Source organism: Anas platyrhynchos, chromosome 1 (assembly GCF_047663525.1).
Source record: "Anas platyrhynchos isolate ZD024472 breed Pekin duck chromosome 1, IASCAAS_PekinDuck_T2T, whole genome shotgun sequence".
Classification (NCBI taxonomy): domain Eukaryota; kingdom Metazoa; phylum Chordata; class Aves; order Anseriformes; family Anatidae; genus Anas; species Anas platyrhynchos.
Genome location: NC_092587.1, coordinates 140,010,405 through 140,037,465, shown reverse-complemented (window position 1 = coordinate 140,037,465; position 27,061 = coordinate 140,010,405). Strand labels below are relative to the sequence as shown.

The following is a 27,061-nucleotide window of genomic DNA, read 5'->3' as shown; positions in this document are numbered from 1 at the left end:
GCAGGGTGGCGTGCGCTAAGCACTGATGCTTTTAAAGCAGGGTTTATGGGCAAGCCTTCTGCTGAGCTGATGCCTGTGCCACACGGCATTCTCTCAGAAACTCTTTTCTGTCTTAGCAACAGCCGGCCTGACTTGCTGGTCTATTGCCTGCACCTTATTTTGTTTGTCGTTTCAGGAAAAAATTGTCTGAGATTGCCCAGAGTGAGCAATCTTTTGGATGATCTTTTCCGGTCTTCCCTTAAAAGCATTCCTGTATTTGAGGCATTATCAATTGCCTGCCCAAGAAACACTCAGGTAAGAGAAGAACCGGACAACCTGTGCATTCTCTAGTGTATTTTCTAATCATATATTTATGTGGAAAATGACCACAGAGTGGTCAGTTCAGAAAGCTAAGATTTTGCATCTGTTTTGTGGTCCACATGTAAAAAGATCTAGTTTTTTCTTTAAAGTGTGTCAGTTTTTCTGAATGCCACATTCACAAGGGCTGGGCCTGATTTTGAATGACATTTGCTGCTCCCATGTGTAGTTTTTTCTACATGGGGATTTGAGTTCACAACATGAATAAATCTTTAATAAGCTACAATCGGAAATAGCTTGTACTATGCCTTTCTCAGTCAGGACACCATCATGCCCAGCCTAACTGACTTGCCCTTGGCTATAATCGTGATTGGAGATACCAGCTTTTATCCCAGACTTCCCACACACTTGAAAGCAGCTTGGGTTCTAGGTGCTCAGCATTTCTGAAAGACAATTTTTACCTTTATTTGAGCACAGAAAATCAGCATTCACTCCGTACTGTTCATATGTTCTTTCCTGCTAGCATAGGGTGGTAGGAAAAAAAAAAAAAAAAAAGAAGAGAGTTTTGGTAAGTAATGGCAGCATTCCAGTGCTCTTTATTAATACATAAGTCAGAGGAGTTCATCACAGGTATGGGTAGAAAGATTTTTCATAGTCCTCCTCTTAGTCTTACTTAGGTCTCCAATAAGAAAATGAAGCTCACAGACAAATTTAACTTAGTTTCACATCTAAAGAATTTGCATTCCAGGAGAAAAAGAAAAAAAAAAAAAAAAAGAAAAAAAAAAAGAGAGAGAGAGAGAACATTGACAGCCCAAATTCAGCCCTTTTTTAACAATAAAAGTCCTGCAATCTGGTTTAGACCTGTTCTTGTGCATTGTAGCTGTATGATTTGTGCAGCATGCAGCCTCATTAAACTGCCTGGAATTCATGAGTGCGATTTGAGCATGCACCTGTAAGATTATTTGATTCACTGGAACTTCTGAAAATCTCCTCTATTACGACATTTAGACACAGCCTGGCTCTTCTGTCTTCCTCTCCCTTTTGGCAAATTTGCATCCAGAAAAAGTAAGACAGGAATCTTGCAAAAGGGGTAGAACTCCCATGTCCTTTCAATAAAAGTACAATTTTCCCTATTTATTTCATTGTCTGAAGCAACCAAAATTCTCTCCAAGAGTACTGCAGAGCCTCTGCCTACAGGCAAAAATAGATAAATATATACATTGATCAATCTCTTCCTCTGGTTCACAAGCATCCTCCAGGTCTTTTCCTATCTCAGGACAAGATTTCTCTTGTCTTGTAGTAGGAGCCACTAGGCCAGTTGTGATGGTTGTGCTGTTTCATCCTGCTGACATGCTGTCCTCCTTTCCCCACGTTAACATCCACTGTCTACTTCTTTACCCCTTCCTGAAGTGTTGTGGTAATTCTGACTCTCTCTGGCACTCCATGTTGGGCTGAGGGCCTGAGTAGGGTAGAACAGTTCAAGAGGCTGCATTCTCAGGAGCTGTCAGATGGTTTCTCAGCAGCCCAGAAAATTCAAAGGATAAGGTGGCCCCTGTTGCCCTTACTGCACCTTTGATGCACTGAGACTTGCAGGATTCACAGGACTGCCCAGAGCTGTGTTTGAAGACATTCTCTTACCAAGGTTTCCTCATTTCAGACTCATTAGTCTCTCCTACAGCCCATTTCCTAGGCAGCCATTACATGTGATATTTGGGTTAGTAGCAAAAATGTTGTTTTGCCTTATCCAATTGTTTCTTTTCTCCCTATCCCTGTCTTTCCCTGAACCTTTTGTTAACTAGACATAGACAGGTTCTGATCCTGTTGTCCATAATATGACCATAAGAAGACTGTGATGCATGGCAGAAAGGTGAGATGGATATGAGATTGACTTCTGTGAGTAAGATTCATCTTAATTAATATCAAATACTCCAGAGTGTAGCCCTTTACATATGACCTAGTCCCACTAGGGTCATTTTATACTGGGTGGAGACAGCTTCATTCAAGGCTAGCTCAGCTGTAAGTATCTAAATTAGGAGAAATCAATTCAACCCTTCATTTCTGGTTCCAATTGCATCGCTTGTGTCTGCATTCACTGGATTCACTGCATCTACTTCACTGATGTCAGTGGCACTTTTCAAAACTTGCCCTCTTGGAGGTACCAGCAGGCATACCATGCAGAAATGTGCCAGAATACAGCCCTGTCTTCCAAACGTCCTCAAGGTCCTTCCTGACTGTTAACTGGAAGTTCTAATAGGATCTCTGCGACTTGATTTTCTGGATATGCCACCCACTGAGAGAACAAAGGTATCCACTAATTTCTGTCACTGAAAGGATGAGCTCTTCTGTGGCTGTATGGAAAAAGAACCCCTGCAATAAAGCTTTGCTGTCTGTGCAGTAAGAAGAGAATGTGTAAACCTGTTTAAATGCTTTCAACAGCACTCATTAAATCTCTTATCACCATGAGGGGGAAAAAAAAAAAAAAAGGAAAAAAAGAGAAAAAAAACACCTTGGCAACACTAAGAAGTAAAATTTAGGGATTTCCATATAACTAAGCTCTCAAACAATTCTGAGGAGGAGAAAACTGACTCCAAGTAGAAAAAAGGACAAAAATAATTGGGAGTGACTGGCCTAGTAACAGAATAATCCTTCCCCTACCTTAACACAAATACAGACCACATACAGTTTACAGCAGAGAACTGACCTTTCAGAGAAAGAATCCCACTCCTACCTAACCTGTGTATATGTTTGATAAGGGTCAAACTTCACAGCAGGCAGCAGAGAGTCTGTCTTGGTCCCTGCAAGGAGAGATCCACCTTTCTGAAAACGGAGAAGCTGGGGAGTTAGGTGAGAGACACAGCTTTAGGCTTCTTTATGTTTCTGTAATCCAAATTGCCTATTCAGTGTTTGAGTAAGGTATTTTTTCCCAGTTGCCTAAAAGTGAGCAGCTTTGTTGTTTTGCACAGGCCATCCCCATGTTGTAGCAAGCACCTGCTTTTGGCAAAACTCCAAAAATTGAGTGTTTGCGCCCAGCAAAGCTCTAAGCTCAGCTGGGAATGATGAAGAAACTGTAAGAAGAAACACTGCAACTGAAATCACGGATTCCATCTCATCTTATCTTCGGAGTGGGGATGCAGAAGTTATAATCAGTAAGGGAATATGAGCCTAGAAAGACTATTAAAAAGAAAACAAAACAAAACAAAAAAAAAAAAAAAAAAAAAAAAAAAAGGTCAACAGCATAAAGGCATCCATTTTATTATACCTATATATAGAGAAAGCATATTATTATCTAACAATATCTTTGAGTACTGAGTCATGGTTTCAGATCCATGAAAAGCTAGGCTGCAGGTGGCAATCCACTCATGCATATTTGCTCTTCACAAAACCCATTTTGCATTGAGGGAACTGCTAAAACGGAGCTGCCAGAACGCTATCAGGATGGTGCAGAAATCTTTGCAGATGCGCAATTTTCATCTAAAATAAGTTCTACTACTGCAGAGTCCTAGAGTACTTCAACACAAAATTAGCCAAAATGTATTTTTATGTAGTCTTCCCAGTTTCAAGAGCAGATGCAGCCCTGCTGTATGAGTGGAGGAGGACTGTTACCACATCATCAGCACCAGTTAAGTATCACACCAGTAGCAGGCAAGGGGAAAAGAGGACAGAGGGATCCTTAGAGTCCTGAATAAATCCAGACTTTGTGCAAAACAGGTTTGATATATCGGCTACCTTAGCACCTCTTCAGAATGACTACTGGGGAGTAAAGTTGGAAAAATAAAACCAGCAGAAAAGGCTCATGTGCCAGCATTTTTGTTCTTCTTGGTCAGGCACAGGTTGAAGACACAGGAGAAACATCCAATGGTGACATCACAGAATCACAGAATTTCTAGGTTGGAAGAGACCTCAAGATCATCGAGTCCAACCTCTGACCTAACGCTAACAGTCCCCACTAAACCATATCCCTAAGCTCTACTATCTTTCCCATCAACTGACATCTTTCCCATCAACTGCTGGACTGCAGCAGTAACCTAAGAGCTGTATTGCTCCGTTATTAGCAAAATGCCCAGAGCTGTCAGCTCTGGCTCTTTCCATCAGCCTTTCCAGATTCATTTGCTTTTCATATTTGTTTCGCTTCCCACCATTTTTCAGCCAGATCTTTGTCATTGTCTTGAGAGTGCCTTCTGTCCAGAGCCCGCCAGGCATTTCCCCTAATGCCAGGCCCCAATGCAGACTGCTGCTGTCTCTGTGAGTTTTGATCTTGTGCTGCTTTAGCCTTTCACAACTGCTCTTAGTAACACGCTCAGAAAAAAATAATAAATAAATAAATAAATAAACAACAACAACAGCAGATTGTTTGCTAGTGTAGATTATCCTGCAGAGGTTTCTTTTTCCTTTTCTTTTTTTTTTTTTCTTTTTTCTTTTTTTTTTTTTCCTGTGATGTCTAAAAACCATGCAAGAGAGACAGGGATTTCCATCCCTGGCTAGAAATCTTTCCTAGCCTCTTTCACTCTTGAAAGAGCAAAAGTAGCTCTGCCTAGCAGAACTGATTAATTGTGGTTATAATAAAACATATCCCTTCTAAAAATATCTGACTGCATTGTGTTTTAGGAGCTAGAGAAAATTGGCATCATGGCTAAGATGTATGTGTACGTAGTGACAGGCCTTATGTAACACATTAATGCCAGAACTAAACGCTGCAGATTGGATTTTTACAACAGCATTTTTCAACGGTTACCATGAAACAATAGTGCTTGGTCAGGAAACCGCTGCAATAATCCTGCAGCTTTTTTACAAGTCAATATTTAAGGCATCGCTACAGCAGGCTGCGTTACTACAGCATTGCAGGAGCTGTGAAATGAGCCTCCGTCATTCATAATTACCTAGACGTAGCAGACTGCTGCTGAGCACGTCCTCAGCTTCAAATCGGGGGCCGGGGGGGGGGTTTCCAGCCGTGCAGCCTAAGGCGACCCCTGCGGATCGCCAGCAGAGGCAGCGCAGCAGCAGCCTGCAGCCCCTGCCCGGCTCCACGGGGTGTCAGCAGCGGCTGGCGAGGGCTCAGCTGGATGGGGAAGGTGCCCACGTCTTGCTCTCACCTCCCTGTTAGATGCTGTCCAGGTGAGGCAGGTGTAGGAGCCTTCCAACCCAGACCGCCCCGTGGGTCTATCCTATAGGGCATGAGAAGGAAATGGGGTGTTGTCTGCTGCCTTGCAGCTGTTCCCAGTTGGTTGTTGGTCTGCTAGGAGATGCTGGCATGGAGTAAGAGCTGGAGAAGCTGCAGGACAGTGATGTATGGAAAAGCAGAGAACATTAACTGGTAGCCAGTCAGCTTCACCTTACTTAGCCTCTGGAGCTGGTATGAGGATGGTGAGCCATCCTCATGATCACCATGGCTCTAGCAGGGCCAAGTCATTGCCAGTCTTTTTCCTCTAAAACATAGCTAACTATAGATCAGTACAATGTGAATTGTGAAAAACATGAAAAACATGGCCAATGCTAAGTTATCCCCATTCCTCTTTCTGTGTCATAGCAATGGATTGAGTCCCTGTTGGCCCTCGTATTATGATGGCCCAAGACCAATCAAGTAACTGGGAAATAAGAGTAGAAGGAACACACAGAAGTATCAGTGTGAGGACAGGCCTTCAATTAGCGGCTCTACATGCCCTTCCTGGCACAAGGAGGCCCAAAGTTGTCCTGTATTTATGACAACAGCCTTCAAAGCTCACAGCATCTGCAGCCACTGCTAGGTCATGTCTCCTGTATCAGGCTGCAAGTAGCATGACACGAAGTCTCTCATACTTCACCTGAAATTCCCTCATGCTGAACTGATTGAAATTACTTCTTTGGTTTTTGTTGGAGCAGAATTTTAACTCATACAGTAGGATTTATACGGACAAGCTGCTTGCCAGTAACACCTCACTGAGATGCTCCAGCTAAGAACACAGTCCCATTGAACTGAGGCCTGTACATATGTTGCCCTTCTCTCCCCAGCCCCAGATTTGATTCCAAACTTGGTGAAGATAGAAAGAATTATTTTTCTGAAGTCAACACGCTTTAAGCTGGGCTTCACCCTGTAAATATTTACACAATGAGTAAGCCTATGCCCCGGTTCCTGATCTGGCTATTATAACCTAAGATGTTTCTGTCAGCTTAGAAGCCTGCCAGTGCAGATGAAGTGCAAAATGAAGGCTTTACAAGACACAGAATAAAATAATTCCTTTTAATATTTGTCCCTTTACCTAAACTTTTGTACTTTTTCCCTTTTACTTATTTTAACTAATTGTATGTAATCTTTGCTGGAAGTGTTGTATGGCTACTTCACCCTTTTTCACTGTTAACTCTTACCCTAGCTTTACTTCACAAAACTAAACAGCCGTCCCCACATGCCTCCCTAAATAATTGTTGGTTCCTCTTATAATTTGCTAATATGCCAGCTTCTATTTAAAAATAAAATATAATCATTGACTAACCATTTTAAAGCTGCTCTTGCCAACCTAAATTAATCCCCGTTCCACTTGTCTTTCTGCCTTTCTGCTCCACAACTGCCCCCTAGAGAAATAGCTCTGGAAGGAAGCAGTAACGCGCACATCCACTCACACAGCACTGGGAACACTTGGTTTGCTCCAGACTGGCAAGGACCGAGAGCGGTTTCATTAAAATTCTGGGTAAAAAATAAATGTTTTTGGGTTTGTTTTGTGGTTTGTTTGTTTTTGTTTTTGTTTTTTCGCATGAAGGTGCTAGGTTTCCCTTGAACATTTTTCTAAGTGCAATGAAGAAACCATGCCCTGAGGGGCACCAGACTTCAGTCTTCAGACATGAACTTCATGGACTCAACTTTTCCTTAGCCTATGTGGACATTTTGATAAGTGTGAGGTGAGGGGAAAGGTATGGCCAGTGCTAAGGCTTTTGGCTCCCTCACACAGCTCAGGGCAGGAAAACCCTTGAAAACTTTTTCTAAAGCACGGGACAGCCATTTCCGTGCTCTGACAACGCAGGTGGAGGAAGGACGATTATGGATAAGGGCTTCTGTTACAAAGAGGGATGCATTTTATTGCTGAAACTGAATCCACGTGAGGGCTGGTGGGCAAACTGGGGTTTGAGCCAGCGTGACTGGGGTTGTACCAATGTGTATTTGCGGGACTTTTCTCTTTATAAAGCCATTTTCTCTTTATAAAGCCAAATGAACCACAGACAAGCTTCCTATGAGCAGCAGGAGGAACGAGGGCCTCCTTTCTAGGGGCACATCCCCTCAGGGGGCCGCCCTCAGCGCCCCGCCAGGGGGCGCCGCCGCCCCGCGGCCATCCCTCAGCGGGGCGGGGCGGGGCGGGGAGCGGGAGGGGAGCGGGAGCCGCGCGCGCCCGTCCCGCCCCGCCCCGCCCCGCGTCACGTGCCCGGCGGGCGGCCGTTGGTGGCGCGAGGCGCTCCCGTGACGCGCGCGCAGGGAGGGCGGGGGGAGGAGGAGGAGGAGGAGGAAGGCTGGCGGCCGTTACCGGGGGCAGCCGCCATGTGAAGCCCCGGCCGGCGACACAGCGCGGCTGGGAGGCGGCGGAAGGTGAGCGGCGAGCGGCGCTGCGGGCTCCTTGCTTCCTTCCTGCCTGCCTGCCTTCACCCCCCCCCCCGTCATGGCGAGGCCCCCATGGCGGTTGGCCTGAGAGGAAAAGAGCCGTGAGGGGGGGAAGTAGGGGGGGGGGGGGGGGGGGGGGCTGCGGGGCCCCTCCCTGCGGCCTGGGCCTGAGGAGGAGGAGGAAGGAGGGAGGTGAGGAGGAGGAGGAGGAGGAGGAGGAGGGGGGGGGTGGCGTTATGTAACCGCCGGCGGGGGGCGTGAGGGGGGAGGGGAGGGGAGGGGGAGGGGGAGGGCTGAGGGGGCTTGTTAGGGTTGGGGGGGTGTTAAAGATTGGGGAGGGGGTGTTAGGGTTTGGGGAGGGGGAGGTTTGGGGGGGGGGGGGTCTCAGGTGCCCCTCCCCCGCCGGCACCTGCAGGGGGGTACCCGTGTGTGTGTATGGGGGGGGGTGTTTGGGGAGGGGTCGGCAGCGAGGGGTCACTGCGGGGAAATAGGGGAGGGGATAAATTAAGGGGGGGGGGAGCCCTGTCGCAGCCCCGCCGCCCTCTCCTCTCCTCTCCTCTCCTCCCTTCCTACCTCCCCCCCCACCCGCAGCCGGCTGCGGATTTTGCGCCCTGCGTTGATTGTGAGGGGGGAGGAAGGGGCACGGAGGGCTCGCCTCTTCTATCCCCCCCCCTCTCCTTCCCCCCTTTCCCCGCCTGCTGCTGCTGCTGTGTTTTGCTACGTAGCCAGCGCCGGCCTGACCCAGCAAAAGGCCCCTGATGGGAGGGAGGTGCGCGGGGATGGCATGTAAACCTTGAGAGCCGAGGGTAGGGTGAGAGCGTAAGCACGCGATTATTATTATATTTTTTTTTGAAGGGGGGGGGATAGGAAAGCCATGGTGCGTGCTGCAGTGTTCCATTATCCCCCCCGTGCTTTATGGTTAATGTTAGCCTTTGGAAAGGCAAGGCCTGCAAATGCTCGGTTTGTGTTAATGAGAGGTTTTTCTCCCTGAAAAAGAAGAGTTGATGTTTATTATGGATCTTGATTTAAAGTCGAGGTCCAATCTCGAATTTGATAGTGCAATGCAAGGAAGCAAACCCAGCAGATTGCAATTGCATGAGCTGAATTTTAACTATAACCTCTTATATTTAATAGCAATTAGGCAACAGTTTAAAACAGTCCTGTCGGAACAACAACAGCACCTAATGAAAAGGTTACAGCCAAAATACATTTGTGAAACAGCCCCGTTTTATTAAGGTATTTAATGCAGAAATCCAGATCTCTGACAAATTCTCTCTTTGCCATCTTGTCTCAGGCGTGTAGTCGCTGCCCATCCCCACCATAATTGTCTTTCACTCAGCCCAATTCTGCCACTGGACGGTGCACCAAATCCCTGTTGGTAAATAATCCCAAGCTGTCAGACTGGAGGTCATTGCTAGGACAGTTAGTAGAGGCTCAGTGCAGACACCTGCCTTGTGACTTGCTGCTGTTTAACTACTTGGAGATAGATTGTTTTTAAAGTAAAGCTGTGGTAGTATACTGGAAAAAAAAAAAAAACATATTTCAGGCCAATGTAGTAAGCTCCACATGTATATTTTTGTGCACAGTGTATGTCTTCAGTGCATTATTCATATTTCAGTGCATTATTCATATTTGGCCTTCCAAATGTATTGCCAGTCTGTCTGTCTGGATGGTGTGCATCCTCTTACCTAGCCATAGCCTGGTCTGCCTGGTGCAGCCAGTGTCTCGTAAGCGGGAGCTGAGTTTGATCAGTCTTTTCTCATCCCTCGACCTGGATTTCTGTCTTAAGGAAGCTTCATGGCAAATTTTCAATCTTGCTGCCATCCATTTCAGCTACTAGGAAGATTAAAAAAGAAAAAAGACTCTAATACAAAAACTCGTTTCAAGAACATAGGAAAAATGTGATTACAGACTTCTTAATGAATTAGTTGTTCAGGACATGTAGGAAAAGAATAACTTACCTGACCCTGCCATGTGCTTTCCCCCATTTAATCTGTTAAGCTATTGTTTACATTATGAAGAATGATTTTTTTTATTGAACATCCTTCTGCTTTAATTAAAGTACTATATTATCTCTGAGATCTCTGTCGGCTCTTAAGAGTGTGTTTGCCTGGTATAGATGCAGCAAGGGAGCTAAATACCCAAATGCTGAAACCCTCCCCCAAGAATACAACGTAGAGTTTGGTGACAGTGCCATGTGTTTACTGATGAAAGTAAAGAGAGCAAATCTAACTGGATGCAAAAGAGCATGAGGAACAGGTGAGGAATTCTCAAACAGTTCATGCAGTGTAATTGTGGAAATGTCTCTTTTTTTTAAGAGTCAAGTTTGTGTAGAGCTTCTTCTCCCTGAGAGCAGCTTTCTGCTCTGTTGTAGAAACCAGACAGCATTTTAATTGGAGACACAGCTGGTTTTAGGGAGGAGGGCTTCTCATGTCTGTGGTCCCTCTGCTTCTGTATTTCATGTGGAGTAGCTGGTGCTCATAAGATAGGAATGAGAATTAGGAAACTCTTCTTTCTCTTTAGTGGAAGAGAGGTGAGTACGTAGAACAGCTTTAAATTCTGGGCAGTGATGATAACTTCCATTCCTGTTGCTTGTCTTTTTAGAGCTAGCTGGAGGGCTGCTGCTACTGTAGTTAAGGAATCTGTGACGGTTAAATTCATCTGAGAGATACTTTTAATTTGGTATACCCATAGAGATGATCGCTGTATCTTCGATATTCTTTGCTGCAACTGTTTAAGCAGACGGTGTCCCCTGAATTTCAGCGTTAACTTTTGGGAAAAGTAGATGGTGGGTTGTGGTTTGTTTTTTGTGTTTTGTTTTTTTTTTTTTCCTAGTTCATTTCCTATTTCAAAGCTTAAGGTCTCCCAGTTAGTATTCTTCCTGTTTAATAGTGCTGAAGCTGGTGGTTTGGAACTTGCTGGCATAAATAAAGTTTAACCGTGTGGTTAACTCTTTTGTGTTGGTTTTGCTTCCTGTTCCCAGGTATCTGTAAACACTTTAACCAAATCCCAACGTAAGGAGGTAACAACAAACCCTATTTGGGTTGCTTGAATCACAAAGACCTTTTCAGCTTTTTGAATGAAAAAAAAAATCCTGAAAAAATACCTAATTCAGTTCAGGATAAGACACTGCTCAGGTTCTTTGCAGGTTAAGTGCAGATGGATTGGTTCAAATGCCAAAACTTGAAAGCAGTGCTGACGCTTAGTAGGGTTGAGATCTGCTGCAAGGCTTTTTTGTGCTGGCTTAAAGACTTGTCAGTCTTCTGGCAGGGTGGGCTATGGAGTGTGTTTTGGCAGGGGCCTTGGGACCACTGCTGCACCTTTGGGGTCAGCTTCTAGCTGTCAGTGCATCTCCAAAGTGAGCTGCAGTTCTGTCTGCCTTGTTTGCGAGTTCCTCCTCCTGAGGTGGTTCCCCTCAGCTCTTAGTCCAGGACACCATGAGTAAGCATCTAGGCAAATGGCTCTTCTGGGGACCTAGGAGCTGCTGGTGTTTAAAGGAAACCATGACACTGTTGATAATTCTTACAGGTAGGAAAGCCCAGGATGACCCTGCGGCATGTAAGGAGGAGGATTAGTGCCATTTATCAAGTAGAGCAAATGCATTTTACCATTTTGTGGCTTTTTTTAATGTAACTCCCAGTTGAGCTAAAGAAATGAAATAATGGTGTATAGTGGAAGGATACTGTTCTGGTTTGAGTCCACCGGTTGTTTTTAGGAAATATTGGGAAACTGGAAAAAGGGACTTAATAGTCACTATTTCTTAGATTTCCATGCTGAAATTGCATTATTTGGTGAACTGTTAATCCTGTGATAGAACAGTACTGGAGAAAGGGAGTAATGAGTTTTCGCTCTAATCTCTGATTGATCAGGAATTTGAAGTGATAAATGTTGCCCCTCCATAGTAATTCCTGTAATTTCTATGTTGATTTTTAACCTAGTAAGAGCAACAAGCCTCCTGTTTGCCTGAGGAAGGCAGTTTTTGCTCTGTGGCCTTTTCCTATCGATCTGTCTCTACTAAGTAGCAGTGTAACGCTGTTGTTTCAATGTCAGAGGTACTTACAAGACCAACTTGAAACCACATAGGGCCAAGAACACAATTCTGATGCGAGTTTTGTTTAGGGATCCTAAAGAAATAGAGCATTTTTGTTTTCTTGTAAGAACTTACAACTGTTTTTCCAATAAAATGCAGAAACACTGCGCCTGAACCCTGAATATCACTTTCAGCTGAGTCTAGGAGGAAGCTTGAGAATATATAGGATCAGATCAGAAGTTTGCCCAGCACTACTGTTTCTAGAAGTTGCAATAATGGATTCCAAGGTAATATTAGAAAAACAGACATACTGAGACACTTTCCCACAAGTAAACTAGGAAATGGAAAAAAAAAATGGAAATAACAAATATTTCCATTTGTTTTGATCTCTCCAGTTACAAGTTTCATCTGATTTCATGGTAGTTGTGTTGGTCTGAGTGGATGGTAAGAGTAATATCAATAGATTAAGGAAAGATACGGGTACAGAAACCTTCAAGGCCATGGAAGCCATATCTTGTGAAGATTTTACTTCAAAAAAAAAAGGTTGCTGCTTTGAGAGTTTCAAAGGCAAATCCAGAAAAAAAAATGGGAATGGGACTTATACGACGACAGTTGGAATTAAGAAACACCATTCAAAAAGTGCTGCAAACAAAAAATTTATCTGTTTAAATGTTGACTCTGCAGTGAGCACTGTTTTTGCTAACAAAGCTGCTTCATTTCCTCCAGGTTTGCTACCATACAATCTTAGTGCCACCCATATGCGTGTAGAGAGATGGTCCTCCTTAGTATCTGGCATCAGGTCCCACTTGAGATTCGCAAAGTGGATGTCTTATCTCTCTCTTTTTCCCTGAAGAGCTTGGCCTGCTTGGCATCTGCTCAGTGTACGCTGATAACATTGAGTTCAGCATAAAGCACAACTGCCCTGGGCACTTCCACTGAAAAATAACTTGTGGAGAAGAAATGGAGCCTTCTCTTTACGTTAGTTAAAACGTTGGTCCGAGGGCAGGTGTGTTTTGATGCCGTTCCAAAGTAGTTACTCCGGGTACTGGGTAATGAGATGGTCAGCAGCAAAGGCAAGTTGAATGTGTGTATGTACGCACACGCCTGTGCATGCACAGAAACACATACATGTGTATCAAAACAAATACATGACATTTTTGATTAATGTCATCTCTTCTGACAAGATTTTACCAGTCTGCTGACCCAATGCCTAGGGAATCTGGGAGACCTGAAGATGGGTTGTGCCAGAGTTTTTTACCGGCAGCGTCTCTGAATTCAACATTAACAAATTCAGAGTGTTCACAGGTTTTGGTCACCTCTTGAAAATTCTTCATTGTTTTTATTCAAGAATGGCTGTACCCCCTCTTACTCGCTTTTTCTGCTTTGCTTTCTTTAGCTTTCCAGTTACTTTCTTTATGGTTAGGAAGTCTTAAGTCACTCAGTAGCAGCAAGTCTCTTGGTTATCTGAGAAGAGGGATCTTTGTTTACTTATTGTACCTACCCAGGGCTTTACCTACTCTTCAGTGTATGCTCTGCGTGTAAGACACGAGTTGTAGGGCTGGATTATTGTCAGGTTGAGGTCTGCACAAACCCAGGTTTTCACTTCCTGAGCAAGTTCTATCAATTTATTAGGTTAAAAAAAGTGAACAGCCCACCCTCCCTTTTCAAAGAAAAAGTAACACAGTTCCTTTTCTCAAATGCTGTAGCCAGCTTAAATATATATGGACTTGAAGAATACGCAACTCACATGTTCTTCTCACTTGTTCTTTCAGATACTCACTTAAGTCCAAGAGAGAAAGAATTTCCTTTTAGTTTGATTTACAGTCTGTTCACTATGTTGCTATAGAGAATCCTAATTCTGCAAGCTGTTTCTTATCCCGATTTGACTTAATGATTTTTTTCTGGAATCTAGGCACTTAGAAGCTGGCATAAAGATTACGAGTGTGCTACGTCCTCTAGGGATTGAAGTCCCAAAGGAAGATGAGTAACAGAAATAATGAAGCCAGTTGCTGAGGTCTGCTGAAATTTGCCAGCGTATTGTGGCAGTATGAACAGTTGTATCAAAGACGTCATGTTTGAACTAAAAAGTGAACTGAGCTACATGGTTAAATCTGTCAATTAAAATTTATGGGGAGGAGCCACTCCACACTCAGGAACTCTGAAGTGTGGGGAAAATATTACCAAACAATGCAGAAATGTGGAAACTCCAGCCAGAGTCTTTTGTGAGCAGAAGAAAAAGTTCAACCAAGTTAAACCACTGCTTCTGACAAGCTCTAAATGGACTGTAGCTGCTACTGAATGTTATTCCTAGAGGGGAATGAAACATTGACAGTTGGTCTCAAATTGAATCCGGCTTGCTATTTTTCAAAGAACTAACCATCTCAAATGCCATGTATAAAAGCAAAAAGAGAGTCTTGTTGAAAACAGATTGCTCAAAGGTAGTGCAGGCTGCAGAACGATGCACCACCTTGTTTTAGGACAGCAAGTCCTCTGCTGTTTTCTGTACCCCATGCTCATGGTTCCTTAAGTTGTGACAGTTAAAGTTGTATGTCCCAGGCTCTAAGTTGGGTGGGAAAAGATCTCCATGTTGTTGTCCTGTACAGCTCTTGTATAAATGGTTGATTGCTGAGCAACCACTTTAGGCTGATGTGGTGATTAGTTCACAAAATAACACAAAATAATATCTTAGTCACTGCTTGTAGGTAAAGTATTTAGTCCTGGACGTTAAAGTAAACTGATCTGAAATAAAGACCATTTTGAGTTGCAGAAATAGTCTTGGAAACTGGAATAATTTACTTAGCAAAGTAAAAATTTGTCCAAGATTTTCGTGATTGTTGTCCTAGGTTTACTTGCAGGAGAAGGGTGTATTGTCAGTAGGTTTTGGGGACAGATTATTTTTTTTTATGTCTTTTGGCCAGTTTGATTTGTGTTGCTTCACAATATCATCAGAGATTGGATTGCAAACCAGAACTTGCTGGTTGACCCTGTAATACTGGTGCTTATAGTTAGAAGCGATTGTAATATGGGCATGTGTGAGTTAAGTTGGAGAAAAGACTTAGCACTTCTCTGTTGTTCAACTCTAACATTCTTTGAAAACTCTTTCTTATTCTATGGAAAAAAGTAAGGTAGTCGACCCCAGTTGTTTACTAGGGGGAAGAATATAAGCAGGGCCGGTAGTGAGGCCCCGGCTTATTGCAAATCCACATCCCCATTCATACCACAGTTGGTTGTTTATAACCATGACCTAAAAGTTGGTTTCCAGAAACGGCTGAGGGATTCATAAGCTGTCACTGGCACTTCAGGGAACAGTCCCACCCATCTGCCTTGGCTGTGTGTGACCCTGTTGTGACTCGGCTCAGCTCACCGACCTGGTGGAAACTGTCCATTACCACTGTGTGAATTTTCCTCTGATTTGGCCCAAAGTGCCAGGCATAGGGGTTGTGGGAGTGCGGAGCTGGAATGGAGAGGCTGGGCATAAGGGAGGCCAGCTGGCCTCTGTCGGGCCAGCAGAGGTTGAGGATCAGCCCGTTCCTTTTGGTGGCAGGCGGCCATCAAGTTGACTCAACCATCTTGTGAAACTTCACCCTGAGAGTTTATTTCCCGCCTAGAATAAAATTCAGTTGCTTTGCAACATCCAGATTTGTTTATTTTAATATGGAACAGTATTGTTAACTCTAGTGCCTAAAATCACGGGGGTTTAAAAATACAGTATCTTGAAAAAAAAAAAAAAAAACCTCTTAAACTATCTTTTTTAAGTTCCTTTACTGGATTCTGACATTTTTAGTACATAGTAAAAAATAGTTTTAGACCCTGTAGCAGCAGCTCTTTTCCAGAAGACTCATCCAAGAATAGGACTCTTGTGCTGAGAAATGTGTAAACACGTAAGACAGTTCTTTCCTCAAAGAGCTTGCAGCCTAGTGCCAAGCAGAGTGGTGAGTTTGATGTGGGAGCTGGAATGTAGATGCATGGAACTCAAACAGGCCACAAAATACCCATTTGATGGAAACAACTTCTAAGCCCTGCTGAGCAGGGATGGATTCAATCTACGGTTCAAGCAAAAGGTTCTGATATTCATTAGTGGTGGCCTGAGATAGCCGTACTTCTGTTAGCGTTAGAGCTGCACCTTCGAGAATGATGTTTGTGGTATTTGAACACGCTAATTAAATCAGGTTCATTTGTACTAGAGGATGTCAATCAGGTGTTTGTGCTGGTCAGAAAAGCAAAAAGCCTGTTGCTGTGCATTACACTTCGACGCAACGTCCTGTTACCTGTGATTGGATTAATTGGATTAGAAGTTACTTGTACTGTGTATTTAGACACAAGTCTGGCAAGGTTTTTTGTTGAGTCACATTGCAGCGTCTAGTTGCCTTTGGCAATAGTTCTTCTGCTTTTCTGTAGTGCAAAATATAAAATCTGCCTGCTGAAAAGGCAGCAGAAATGTCTCTGCATCATGGAAAAGAGAATGCTGCAGAGCGTGGCACAGACAACTGAAGTTTGGGCAGGACTGGTACTGACCTGGAATCAAAAGGCTTGTGAGGATCCATACTTGCTTCTCAGAGAGCTGCTGAGAACATTTCTGTGCTCCCAAGCATTGTGCTCATAATACCTATGGTTTTGGTCTGTATTTGTCTGTTATCTCTGTAATCCCAACTATCCCAGTTAATGGAAAGCCACCTAACCTATACCACACCATCCTGATCTTAAAGTATTTTAAAAGAAATATCTTTCCTGAATCAGATACTCAAATACTAACTTAATGTCAACGTTCACATCTACGTCGCTTGTTGTGCAGTCTGAAATCTCCCAGTTGCCATGCAACTCTCCTGTATGCATGCACGTGTTTATAGAATTTGTAAAATGCAGGGATAGTAGTTCGTTCTATTCCATGATCTGTACAGTTTGATTAACAAACAGCCTTTAATAAGATTAAGTGGTTGTGAATTGGGAAGTGTGATGTGAGGCCATGAATTAGCATGCAGTGGGATGTTGTGTATCTTTTCCTAGTGTGCTATCTTGACTGTTTCTGAGCTGCCAGTGACGTACAAAGCATCAAAACTCTTAGTTCCTCTTCTAGCTTCAGTTTCGAAAAAGATCTCCCAATAGAAATTTTAAATTAGTTAAAGAACTCTATTTTGCAGAACAGTAAGATTTTACAGTTTGTGTGTGGTCTTGAAAGATGCGGGGCCAAATTGTGTTAATTTTGATGACAGAAGATTTAATTTGACTTTTTTTTTTTTCTTGAAAGGTTGTTTCTCTTGCAATGAGAATTTGGATTCTGTTCTTAGGGATACTGTTTCTGTCATTACAGACTTTCTGAGGAGTTTCAGAATTTGTTGGGATTTCAGAGCAGAAGACTGCTCTGAAACAAGTTAGTATAAAAAGAGAGAAGAATTATTATTGTTTGATCACAAGCAGGCCGATTTCAATGCTTGTCCCCTTTTTTGCTTCTCCCTACCACCACTTCGAAGATTCTTTACAAAGCATTTCTTCTGCTCACCCCTTCATCTTGAGACCTATAGATAGGGCTTTATGTCTTCTTTACAGTTCTTATTTCAAGAGCCAGCAAGTATACCTCAAATCTTATTTAATTTTTCCTCTGATTTAATATATCTTGTGCAAGATGTTTCATGTTCATTTGTTCCTTAGGTTTCAGATAAGCAGCTCTAGAGGTTATGTTCATTTTCGAGGAAAACTGCCATGTAAGCACAAGGACTTAGCAGGATCATAGAACAGTCCAGGCTGGAAGGTACCTTAGAAGATGATCAGGTCCATGGGAAAAGGGAGCCTAGGTGAGGTTACCTAGCACCTGTCTAGTCACATCTCAAAAACCTGCAGTGATGGGGACCCTACCACGTCACTGGGGAAGTTGTTCCAGCGATTGATCCTTCTCACTGTAAAAAAAAAAAATTTTTCTTACATCAAGACAAAACCACTTCTGACACAGCTTGTACCTGTTGCCTCTTGTCTCCATGTGGCTCCTTGTGAAGAGGGAGCAGTGAAGATCCTCCTTAGTCCAGAAACAGTTCCTGGAACTACAAAGGGAGAAATTAATCTCCCAGGTTTTCATATCAGCATTAAGCAAATAATCTATAACTCTTAGGAGGTAAGCCAAAGGCATCTAGTAATCATCAAAATACCATGTTTCTAAGTTGTGTGTTTAGAATTGAAGAGAACAGGCTGAGTCGAAAATCACATCTGCCAAGGAAATTGTAAATCATTATCAGATGTTGGAAGTAAGGCATTACAGCCTAGCTTCTCTAGTTTTGCAGGCTCTAGGAAGACAGCTGAGCAAATGATATGTCATGCTTTTAGCAAGCTAACCTGAAGGAGTCATGTTTTCTGATCTGAAGTTTTAATTAAACTAGGTACATACCCATGATTCTGATTTTGATTGGCCCCACAGGTTGTGATGGCCTGATCCAATGGCGTTTGGACTAGAGGTCTCTCTTCCTCGCCTCCCAGTAGCCTAAATAACAATTAAATGTTTCAGGGTTTCAGAAAAAGTTTACTCCTATGAAAGGCAGTTCATTGGTTTAACAGGCATCGGATGTTTTTGTTTCTGTCTTCCTGATACTGGAAAGACTTATTTGAATAACCAAGAGGTCTGTATAGGGGTCAGAGTAACTGAAGTTCTCAAGAACTTTGTAATTGGAATGAAGAACATCTTAGACTGCTGGTGACATATGTGAGTTTTATACTGTGTTGAGGGCTCTCTTTTTTTTCCACCAGAGTAAGATAAATGTGTGTATGTGTATATATGTATGTACACACACAAGATTTTCTTTTCGACAGGCTTTTTCATCCTTTATTATTAAGGAACAAGAGTAATCAATGCTTAAAATCCTGGTGATTCTTACAATAGCTATGATACCTAAAATCAGTATGTGACATTTTCATGAATAAACATTTTCCTTTCTTGAACCTACACCTTTGTTTTTCTGTAAGAACTTCTCAGTCAGAAGTGATATATTTGAATTACGGTTTACTTGAGTTTATGGGAAAATAAATTTTTTCCATATAAAGGAAATCATCCAACCATTTCCAATTTGTACCTTCTACAGGAGAAAAAAAGTCAATTTTCTATTTCATGTAGTCATCCAACTCATCTCCTCTCATTTCTCCTCCCTTCTCCTTAAGGGGTCTGTGGTATCTGTTGGATAAAATTCAGCCCCCTCCCCCTCCTTCCTCGCCCCCCCTCAAAAAAAATAATTTCAGGAAGCTCAATATCTTGGAAATTGGTCCCTGGGTGAGAAACACGGGTACCTAGAAATAAAATATAACATACTGGGGAGGGGTAGCTTTGTTTTGATTGTTGGCATAGAGCTAATCTTGACAAATGATTAATCATGATGACTCTCTATTTGTGTAGGTTATGTAACAGATTACAACAAATATGAGAAGAATAGAACGAGGTTCATCATGATCTTCCTGTGTTTGAGGAGATCGTGAAACGTCCTACTGAAGTGTGTCTTTTCAAGGTACTTACACCTGATTTAACTCTGTAATTCGATGGTTGCCTGATTTGGCATATTGCTGTTATTCCATGAAAATGATCATGTTTATGAAAAGCTTCCTGCAGCTGTCTCTTACTCTGCAATGAAACTTGCCTGCAGTCCAGGGTGGGTTAGCTGGGTTTCAGAGTCCGCCTACTTAGTAGCTCTAGAACAAAAGGGATTTAAAAGATGAAAGCTTGGAATTCAAGTTTTAGCCAAGTTATTTGGAGGAAATAAAATTCTAATGTGATAAATGAGGTGGTCTCCAGGACATGCAGTAGAAGTTGCTTCCTGGATAGGTAAATGACCAAAATGGATAGTTATCTCCGACTACAGCTGTGTGTAGTTTCTAGTAGGCTGGAGACTGGGTGAAGCTTCTGTGCACCACTAACAGATGATTCTATGGATAGGCCAAAGAATAGGCCTCTTCTCAACAGCACAAGAGGAAGGAAAAGATCAATTGACTTCCTTTTATGTATGAACTGTAGTTTTGTGCATTTTTATGGGTATCAAGATTTATCTAATAAAATAAAGGTGACTGGCTTAAATTTACTTCCTGTTAGTTTCGGTGTATACAAGGCCCTATTCCTGTCATCCCACTCTTAAGAGCTTACTGCCCTAAAAGACAAAGCAGTGTTTTTATTTAGAGGACTGGTTAGAATAGAGAGTGAGAGATGTAGTGTAGCAGGCAGTGACCTCATGATGAGACTACTCCATTAATCAATATTTTAAAATCAGTGTTAGAACAGCTATAGTTAATGTGGATCACTTGGGTACAGTGAGCAGTTGGCCACAGTCCAAAACATTTCTTTTTCTCTCCACCAGTTCTGTTTCAGCTCACTAATAGCTCATCTGGGGATGCTGCTGTGTTCAGCTCATGGTCCAGGGATAAGTGTATTACATAAAGGAAAACTGTAATTTGCCTGGTTAGGTTTGTTTATTTATTTAAAGAAACCTAGCTATAGATCATACTAGATCGCTTAAATGACTGGCTTTTCCTTGAGGAAAACATGACCTTTGATTTTCTTTCTCTTTGTCTTCTTTTTTCTTTTATGTAACTTCATTGTTTTTTGGAACAACAAATGCTTGGACCTCTAATGATCAGCTCTGAACCCATTGGTAAAATTAATCCAGTCTCTCATGCCAGGAGGTGTTTGCCTGTATCCCCCCGTGTAAATAGTATCAAATGGGAAAGAAAAGATTGTTCGTGATTTAGGCAATATTTTGCAGGAACAGTAGCAATTTTATGTAAGAACCTTTTATAGGAGGGGTATGATGAACAGGAAGAATTTAATAAATCACAATGGCAACTGATCTTTGTGATGACTTTTTTATGTGAATTACTACAAAATTGAAAATCTGGAATTCAATGCAATTTTTAGTTTCTATGTTTAAATGCAACTCGTATATTTCAATGCATACACACTGAAAAATGTACTCTTGGTGATGCTCTGTAGATGGCCAGTAATGCATGATTGAAATGTCACTGATGTTACTAAACATCTAATTGATCGTGTGTTTTTCTTTCTGTGCAGAAGCTTCAGTATGAGGCGGGGTGGATGGAGGAAACGGGCTGCTGATGGCGATGGCTGGGGAATATGGGTATGTTTAAAACCAACTGCCTTTTTTCTTTGAAGAGGTAAATGGCAAAATGGGTAAGAAGGGTTTGCAATTTTGTTAAATATGCTAAAGGCATGCTATAAATTGAAACCTTTTGCTTCACTCGAAAAACACAATGTTTAAAAAATCTTGAATTTAATCTGGTGTTGATGTCTTAATTTGTAATCATCCACTAAATTGCATTATTAATATGTGCAGCTTTTGAATAGCTTTAACCACCATTTACAACTTAATTTTAAAATTATTTTTAGAAGTTAGCACCACTTTCTATATAGTTGGACGAACAGTAAGTGAGGCACCTGATTTACGTATGCTTCTATTGTCTTATCTATATTTAAGAACAGAAAATACGTGGAGCTTGACAAGTATTCTCTACATTGTTTCTTTGGGCAATGAGAACTCTGGCTTAGTGTCGTGGTTTAACCCAGCCGGCAGCTAAACACCACGCAGCCGTTCGCTCACCCTCCCCCCTCCCTCTCTGGGACGGGGGAGAGAAATGGAGAGTGAAGCCCGTGAGTTGAGATAAAGACAGTTTAATAAGACAGGAAAATAATAATAACAAAAATAATAATAACAATAATAATAATAATGATACAATGGTGATAATATGAAAGTAATAGTATGTACAAACAAGTGATGCACAATGCAATTGCTCACCACCCACTGACCGATGCCCAGCCTAACCCCGAGCAGTCCGGCCCCCTCCCCCCAGCTAGCCACCCCTATATATTGTTTAGCATGACGTCAGATGATATGGAATACCCCTTTGGCTAGTTTGGGTCACCTGTCCTGGGTCTGTCCCCTCCCAGCTCTTACTGCACCCCCAGCCTGCCCGTTGGCAGGACAGAGCAAAAGGCTGAGATGTCCTTGGCTTAGTATAAGCACTGCTCTGCAACAATTAAAGCATCGGGGTGTTATCAGCACTCTTCTCATCCTAAGCCAAAACACAGCATTCCACCAGCTACTAGGAAGAAAATTAATTCTGTGCTAACTGAAACCAGGACACTTAGCATCCAAACTTGCATTACTCTCTGATCTCTCTTTTTTTCTTCTATAAGGGTTTTTACACAGATGGAATACCTTCCTTATAGAATAAGAAAAAAGGAGTATGAAATAAATCCTGCCACGTTGGTAACGATATACCGTACCTTGCAGATAAATTTTAGTGTAGAGGACTTGCTATTTTTTATTTCGGGGAAAAAAGCATGCATCTTTTGTAAGTCAACAAAAATAGATTCAAAAGAATGCTGCATACTTCCAGTCTTCTCATAATTGACTAGTTTCAGTCTGTAAACACAAGAAAACAGGACTAGCATCATGGGTTTTGTTTTGTTTGTCTGTTCAACTTAAACTAGGGAGGATACATGTCGGCAAAGGTTAAGAAATTGGAGGATCAATTCCGGTCAGATTCAGCCATAGAGCACCAGAGGGATGGAAATTCATCAAGTATCTTTAGTGGAGTCGCCATCTATGTCAATGGCTTTACAGGTGAAGCTTTTATTTTTTAAGGATCTGTTCTGTTTTGTTCCTATGTCTGTTCAATGTCCAAAGTGTAGTAAAGGACTATAAAACACATGTGTTTGTATCTAAGTAAATAAGTAACAATTATCGTATATCTTAAATTTTGTGTATTATGTTCCTTTTGTATTTCATTATTTAGGTTTTCAAAGTAAAGTCACATTTAGTTTCTGAATATATTTGTTACTTTACTAAATTGTTTACATGAATGGGCACTGCTAGAAATAGCAGCAACTTTTTCCACCTTTCACCAGAACTTTCTTGATTTCTTGTGCCCCATTCACTATTCAGAACATTGTACTTGCTTGTGTTGACCCAAACCTTTTGTTGCCAATGTGGCACCACTGTGAAGGTTTTCTAAAAGCTTTTTTTTCCTTTTTTTCTACTTCTGGCAAAGTATTCTTTTTTACATGATGAAAAATATTCCTAATGTGAATAATTACTGGGGTAATCAGTAATGTTAGAGGGAATAAGAATAGATGTTAGTTTGTACGGTAGTCTCTCTTCCTTGTAGTAATTCAAGAATAGTCTGGTAAGGAAATGTTACCTGCTTCATGATGTCAGAAATTATACAGTAGGAGTTCTTTGCTGTTGCTAAACCCTTTTGATATTAATTTTCTGTTCTGTATGTAAACTGTTATCTCAAACCAGTTACAATGTGAGTTAATCTAAGACTGCATTTTGTGTTATGTTGCAGTGAAGTGTGTTGTTTTTTGTTTTTTTTTTTTTAGTTTAGCATTAAATCCACTTGAGTATTCTCCCCCCACTTACTTCATACATATTGTGGAAAGATCCTCTGTGACAATCAGAATGTTTGCATTTTGAATCACTCTTTTCAGAAATGTTTTTCTACATTTCTCAAGAAATGCATTTCTGATTTGGTCTTTGAAAACCTGCAAGGTTTTCAGGGGAAGAACGATGCTCTGTACTTGTTCTGATCATGACATTGTTTCTCAACCACTGTTCTTCTTAATGTATTTGCTGACACAAAGCAGGAATATTTCTGTTTTAAAATTTTATAGATCCCTCAGCTGATGAATTAAGACGGCTAATGATGTTGCATGGAGGCCAATACCATGTATATTATTCCAGATCAAAAACAACGCACATCATTGCCACCAATCTTCCAAATGCCAAAATAAAAGAACTGAAAGGAGAAAAAGTAGTTCGCCCAGAGTGGATCATGGAAAGGTGAGTTTTGATCTACTGCTTTTCGAGATTTCTTCATTTGGAGAGGGGGGGGAAAAGTAGAAAAATAGCTTTATAAAAGGTTTCATTTTGGGATGATGGTTTAGTTTAAAATAAATCTATCCTTGCAACAGCTGAGTAAAAATACCACTGTCACTTTGAAGATTTGCTTCTTGGTGATTGTTCCTTAGGTAACTTAGCAAAGAATATTCAGAAAATCTCAGGCATAGCGCAAACTGAACATTAGCCTGTTAATTCCATTTTAATATCCAGTCAATTGGCCAGCCCTCATCTCAATAAGTTTGAATAAATGTCAGATGATGGTTTTTAATTAACCTCTTGCCTTATGCTTTGCCTGAGTTTCTTATTACCTGTAAATAAAGAAGGTCAAATTTAAAAGCATTTTCATAAAAGTGAAATTAATCCACCCGAAGATTCATCATGTTATATGAGTTTGAAAAAACAAAATGAAACCCAAGGTTTGATTTCCAAATAACTTAAGTCTGTTGGTTCTTCTACTTGCTGAAATATATAGGTTCAACTAAAGTTGTCCTCAGGCCCTTGAAAAATATGATAGCTAGGCTCAGAGCACTTAATCTGGCTTGCATCTGTCTTCTGAGGAGCCCATGGGAAATATGGCAGGCAGGAATACGTTCTGGAAATCATTTTGTCAGTGTCATACTACTCTTAACTAGCCTCTCCTAGATGCCCAGCAGAAATAGGCAAAGAACTGTTTCTGTGTGCATACTTGTAAAATGCTGTTTACAGTTCCATATAACCTCTTGGTTTTGGACTCAAATGTTTCATAGCATGTAATTTCTTAAATGTGATTGTTGTTTGTTTGTTTGTTAGTTTTAATTTTGGTCAGAAAAGGCGGGTTCTTTGGTTTGGAAAAGATGTCCGTTTTTTGTTGTTGTTTTTAAAGCTTCAGTGTCTTACCCATTAACTTCAGTACTTGGAAAATTGGCAGGAAATGTGTTGTGGTTTGAAAGATGTGGATATTTTCATTGCCCATTAAAGTTCCTAGTGATTTTAACCAAGTTGGAAAAATCAGTTTACTTTCAGTAGAGACCTGCTAAAACCTAATCTATGAAATCCCCTAAAATTTTCCTTATGGTGTTTCGCATTTAGCTTCTGCATCTCCAGTTTTTAGAAGGTTGTACTGTAAGATAAGTCAGAAGAATTGAGGCCGGTTCCTGCAATTAGGCACAAGGAAGCAGAGAGCTGACTGTCTCAGTAGAACAGGGTTCACGTCAAAATCTGGAGTAAAAGCTAGTTTCACAAGTACACCCTATTTTTCCTATTCTCTCAACATTATTGAAGAACACTCGTTGGTTAAATACTCCGTCACTGTGTAGTACCTTGCCACATGGAGTACCAAGTGATGTTATCCTCAGTAGTTCAGTTGGTGAGAATCTGTGGAGTGGATCTAGAGGTTTGAAATTTGCTCAGTATTCATGTGCACTTCATGACAGTGCAATCTGATGGACTTTTTTTTTTGAGTTTGGTTAAAGTCAACCCTAAAATGTTACTGTCACGTATTGCCAATAAAACAATGCTGTTAGATCTTTAGTCCTGCCAACCAAGGTTGCAAAATGAAAGATTGTTTGTCCGTCCAGCTTTAATTTCTTTGTGTACACACATTATGATTTTGTTCTTAATTATATGATCACGTGTTGTCTTGTTTCACTATGGTACTTGCCACATTCTCTACACAGAAAAGACTGAATTCAGCTTACAAACTGCTAATTCATTGTCTTGTTTTCTGCTTCTTTTCTTTGTAACCCTATTCCTTATTTACTGCATGTGACTTGAAATCTTTGCTGAAAAATTGAATGAATAATTAATTCCCATCTTCTGTTGGTGCTTATCACTATAGCATCTGACTGCTTTCCAAAGATTAATGAACTTACCACAGCACTTATCACAATAGTTGTTATTTTAATTTTTTGTTTAGGGGCCACCAAAGAGATTTTGGTAAAACACCAAAAATGTCAGTAATTTGGAGTTTGCCATGTGAACTGTGTAAGATAGGATTTTTCAGAGTTACTTATACAAGAATGGTAAGGCATGTGTTGAAGTTTATTTCTGCATTAAAAGCTTTGCATATTCTGAACTGTGAACATTCTGATCTATGGTCCAAGTCAGACATTTATAAACCTGTTGTTAAGTGCAAATAGCTGTATCAGAAGCAAATGGAAGGCCAAAGATATTGCTGGCCTGCTCTTGAATGGCAGGGAAACCTCATGATAAAGAATATGGAAAAAGCTGAGGTGTTCGGTACCGTGTGTTCTTCAGCCTTTACTGGCACAATCTGCTTTCGTGCCTTGAAGGCCTGTGTGTCTAGTGGCAGAGTTTGGAGAAAAGATGTGCTGCTAAAGGTATACAAAGCAAAAGTTATGGTTCCCTTGAGCAAAGCTGACATAAACAACTCCATAGGACCAGGCAGGACCAGGGAAGCTGAAGAAGCCAGCTCATGTCAGTGCTATACTGCTCTGTCATCTCCGAACATTCATGACAATCAGCTGAAATCACAGAAGATTGGGAAAAGGCAAATGACTTGCCTGTCTCCTAAAAGGGAAAGAAAAAGAAGCCAGAAAATAACAGCACTGTGATCAGCTTCACCACAGTCAGTGAAGATAAAGGAATGTGCCTTTCTCGAAGCTATGTCTGGGGTGGCACGCCATGCGTGACCCATCTGGTTGTCCTCTGTGGTGAGGTGACTGGACAACGGGAGAGCAGTAGATAGCATTTGCTTTAACTTCAGTAGGGCTTTTGGCAGTCTTCTGTTGCATTCTTTTAGGCAAATTGAGGAGATGAAGATTGGATAGTGGGCTGCTAAATGGGTGAAAAACTGTCTCGACTGCTTGACTCAGATGGTAGTGGTCAGCATTTCAGTTGAACTAACATCTGTTTACAAGTGACATTTCTCAAGGGTCCATACCAGAGCTGTTGCACTTTAGTGGCTTTGTTAACAATATGGCCACTGGTGTGATGACCAATCTGTCTGACACTTCTGAAGCTACATCTGGAGTTCTGTATCTAATTTTGGGCTCCTCATTTACAAGAGTGAGTGCAGTGGAGAACTACCAGGACGAATAGGGGCCTGGAGCATGTGATGTATGACGAGAGGCTGAGGAAGCTGGTTTTGTTCAGCTTGGAGAGAGCACTTCGAAGGGGATCTCATTGCTGTCTTTCATTACCCATATGCAGGTTAAAGAGAACGTGGAGCCAGATTTCTCTTCAAGGTGCACAGCAAGAAAAGAAGCAATAGGTGCAAATTGCAGCAAAGAAAAACTTGACTGAGTATAAAGAAAAGATTTTTCACAGTGAAGGAGAGTAAGCAGTGGAACAGCT

The 27,061-nt window shown here is 41.6% G+C and overlaps 1 protein-coding gene across 9 annotated transcripts in view; it reads left to right on the top strand.

Moving 5' to 3' along the window:
- The first annotated feature begins 7,686 nt into the window (after positions 1-7,686).
- REV1 (REV1 DNA directed polymerase) overlaps positions 7,687-27,061 on the top strand; it is a 54,689-nt gene continuing 35,314 nt past the window's right edge. For 4 of the 9 annotated variants that reach the window (XM_038173211.2, XM_038173209.2, XM_038173210.2 and 1 more), the window contains exons 1-5: positions 7,687-7,843; positions 19,255-19,363; positions 20,914-20,980; positions 22,354-22,486; positions 23,539-23,707. In XM_038173211.2, the coding sequence (XP_038029139.1) occupies positions 20,924-20,980; positions 22,354-22,486; positions 23,539-23,707 (359 nt within the window). In that variant the 5' untranslated portion in view covers positions 7,687-7,843; positions 19,255-19,363; positions 20,914-20,923. Of the gene's footprint in view, positions 7,844-7,937; positions 8,048-9,974; positions 10,115-12,066; positions 12,173-19,254; positions 19,364-20,913; positions 20,981-22,353; positions 22,487-23,538; positions 23,708-25,661; positions 25,768-27,061 lie in introns of those variants that run through there. The other 5 variants (XM_072030914.1, XM_038173207.2, XM_072030915.1 and 2 more) reach the window with 5 other exon arrangements.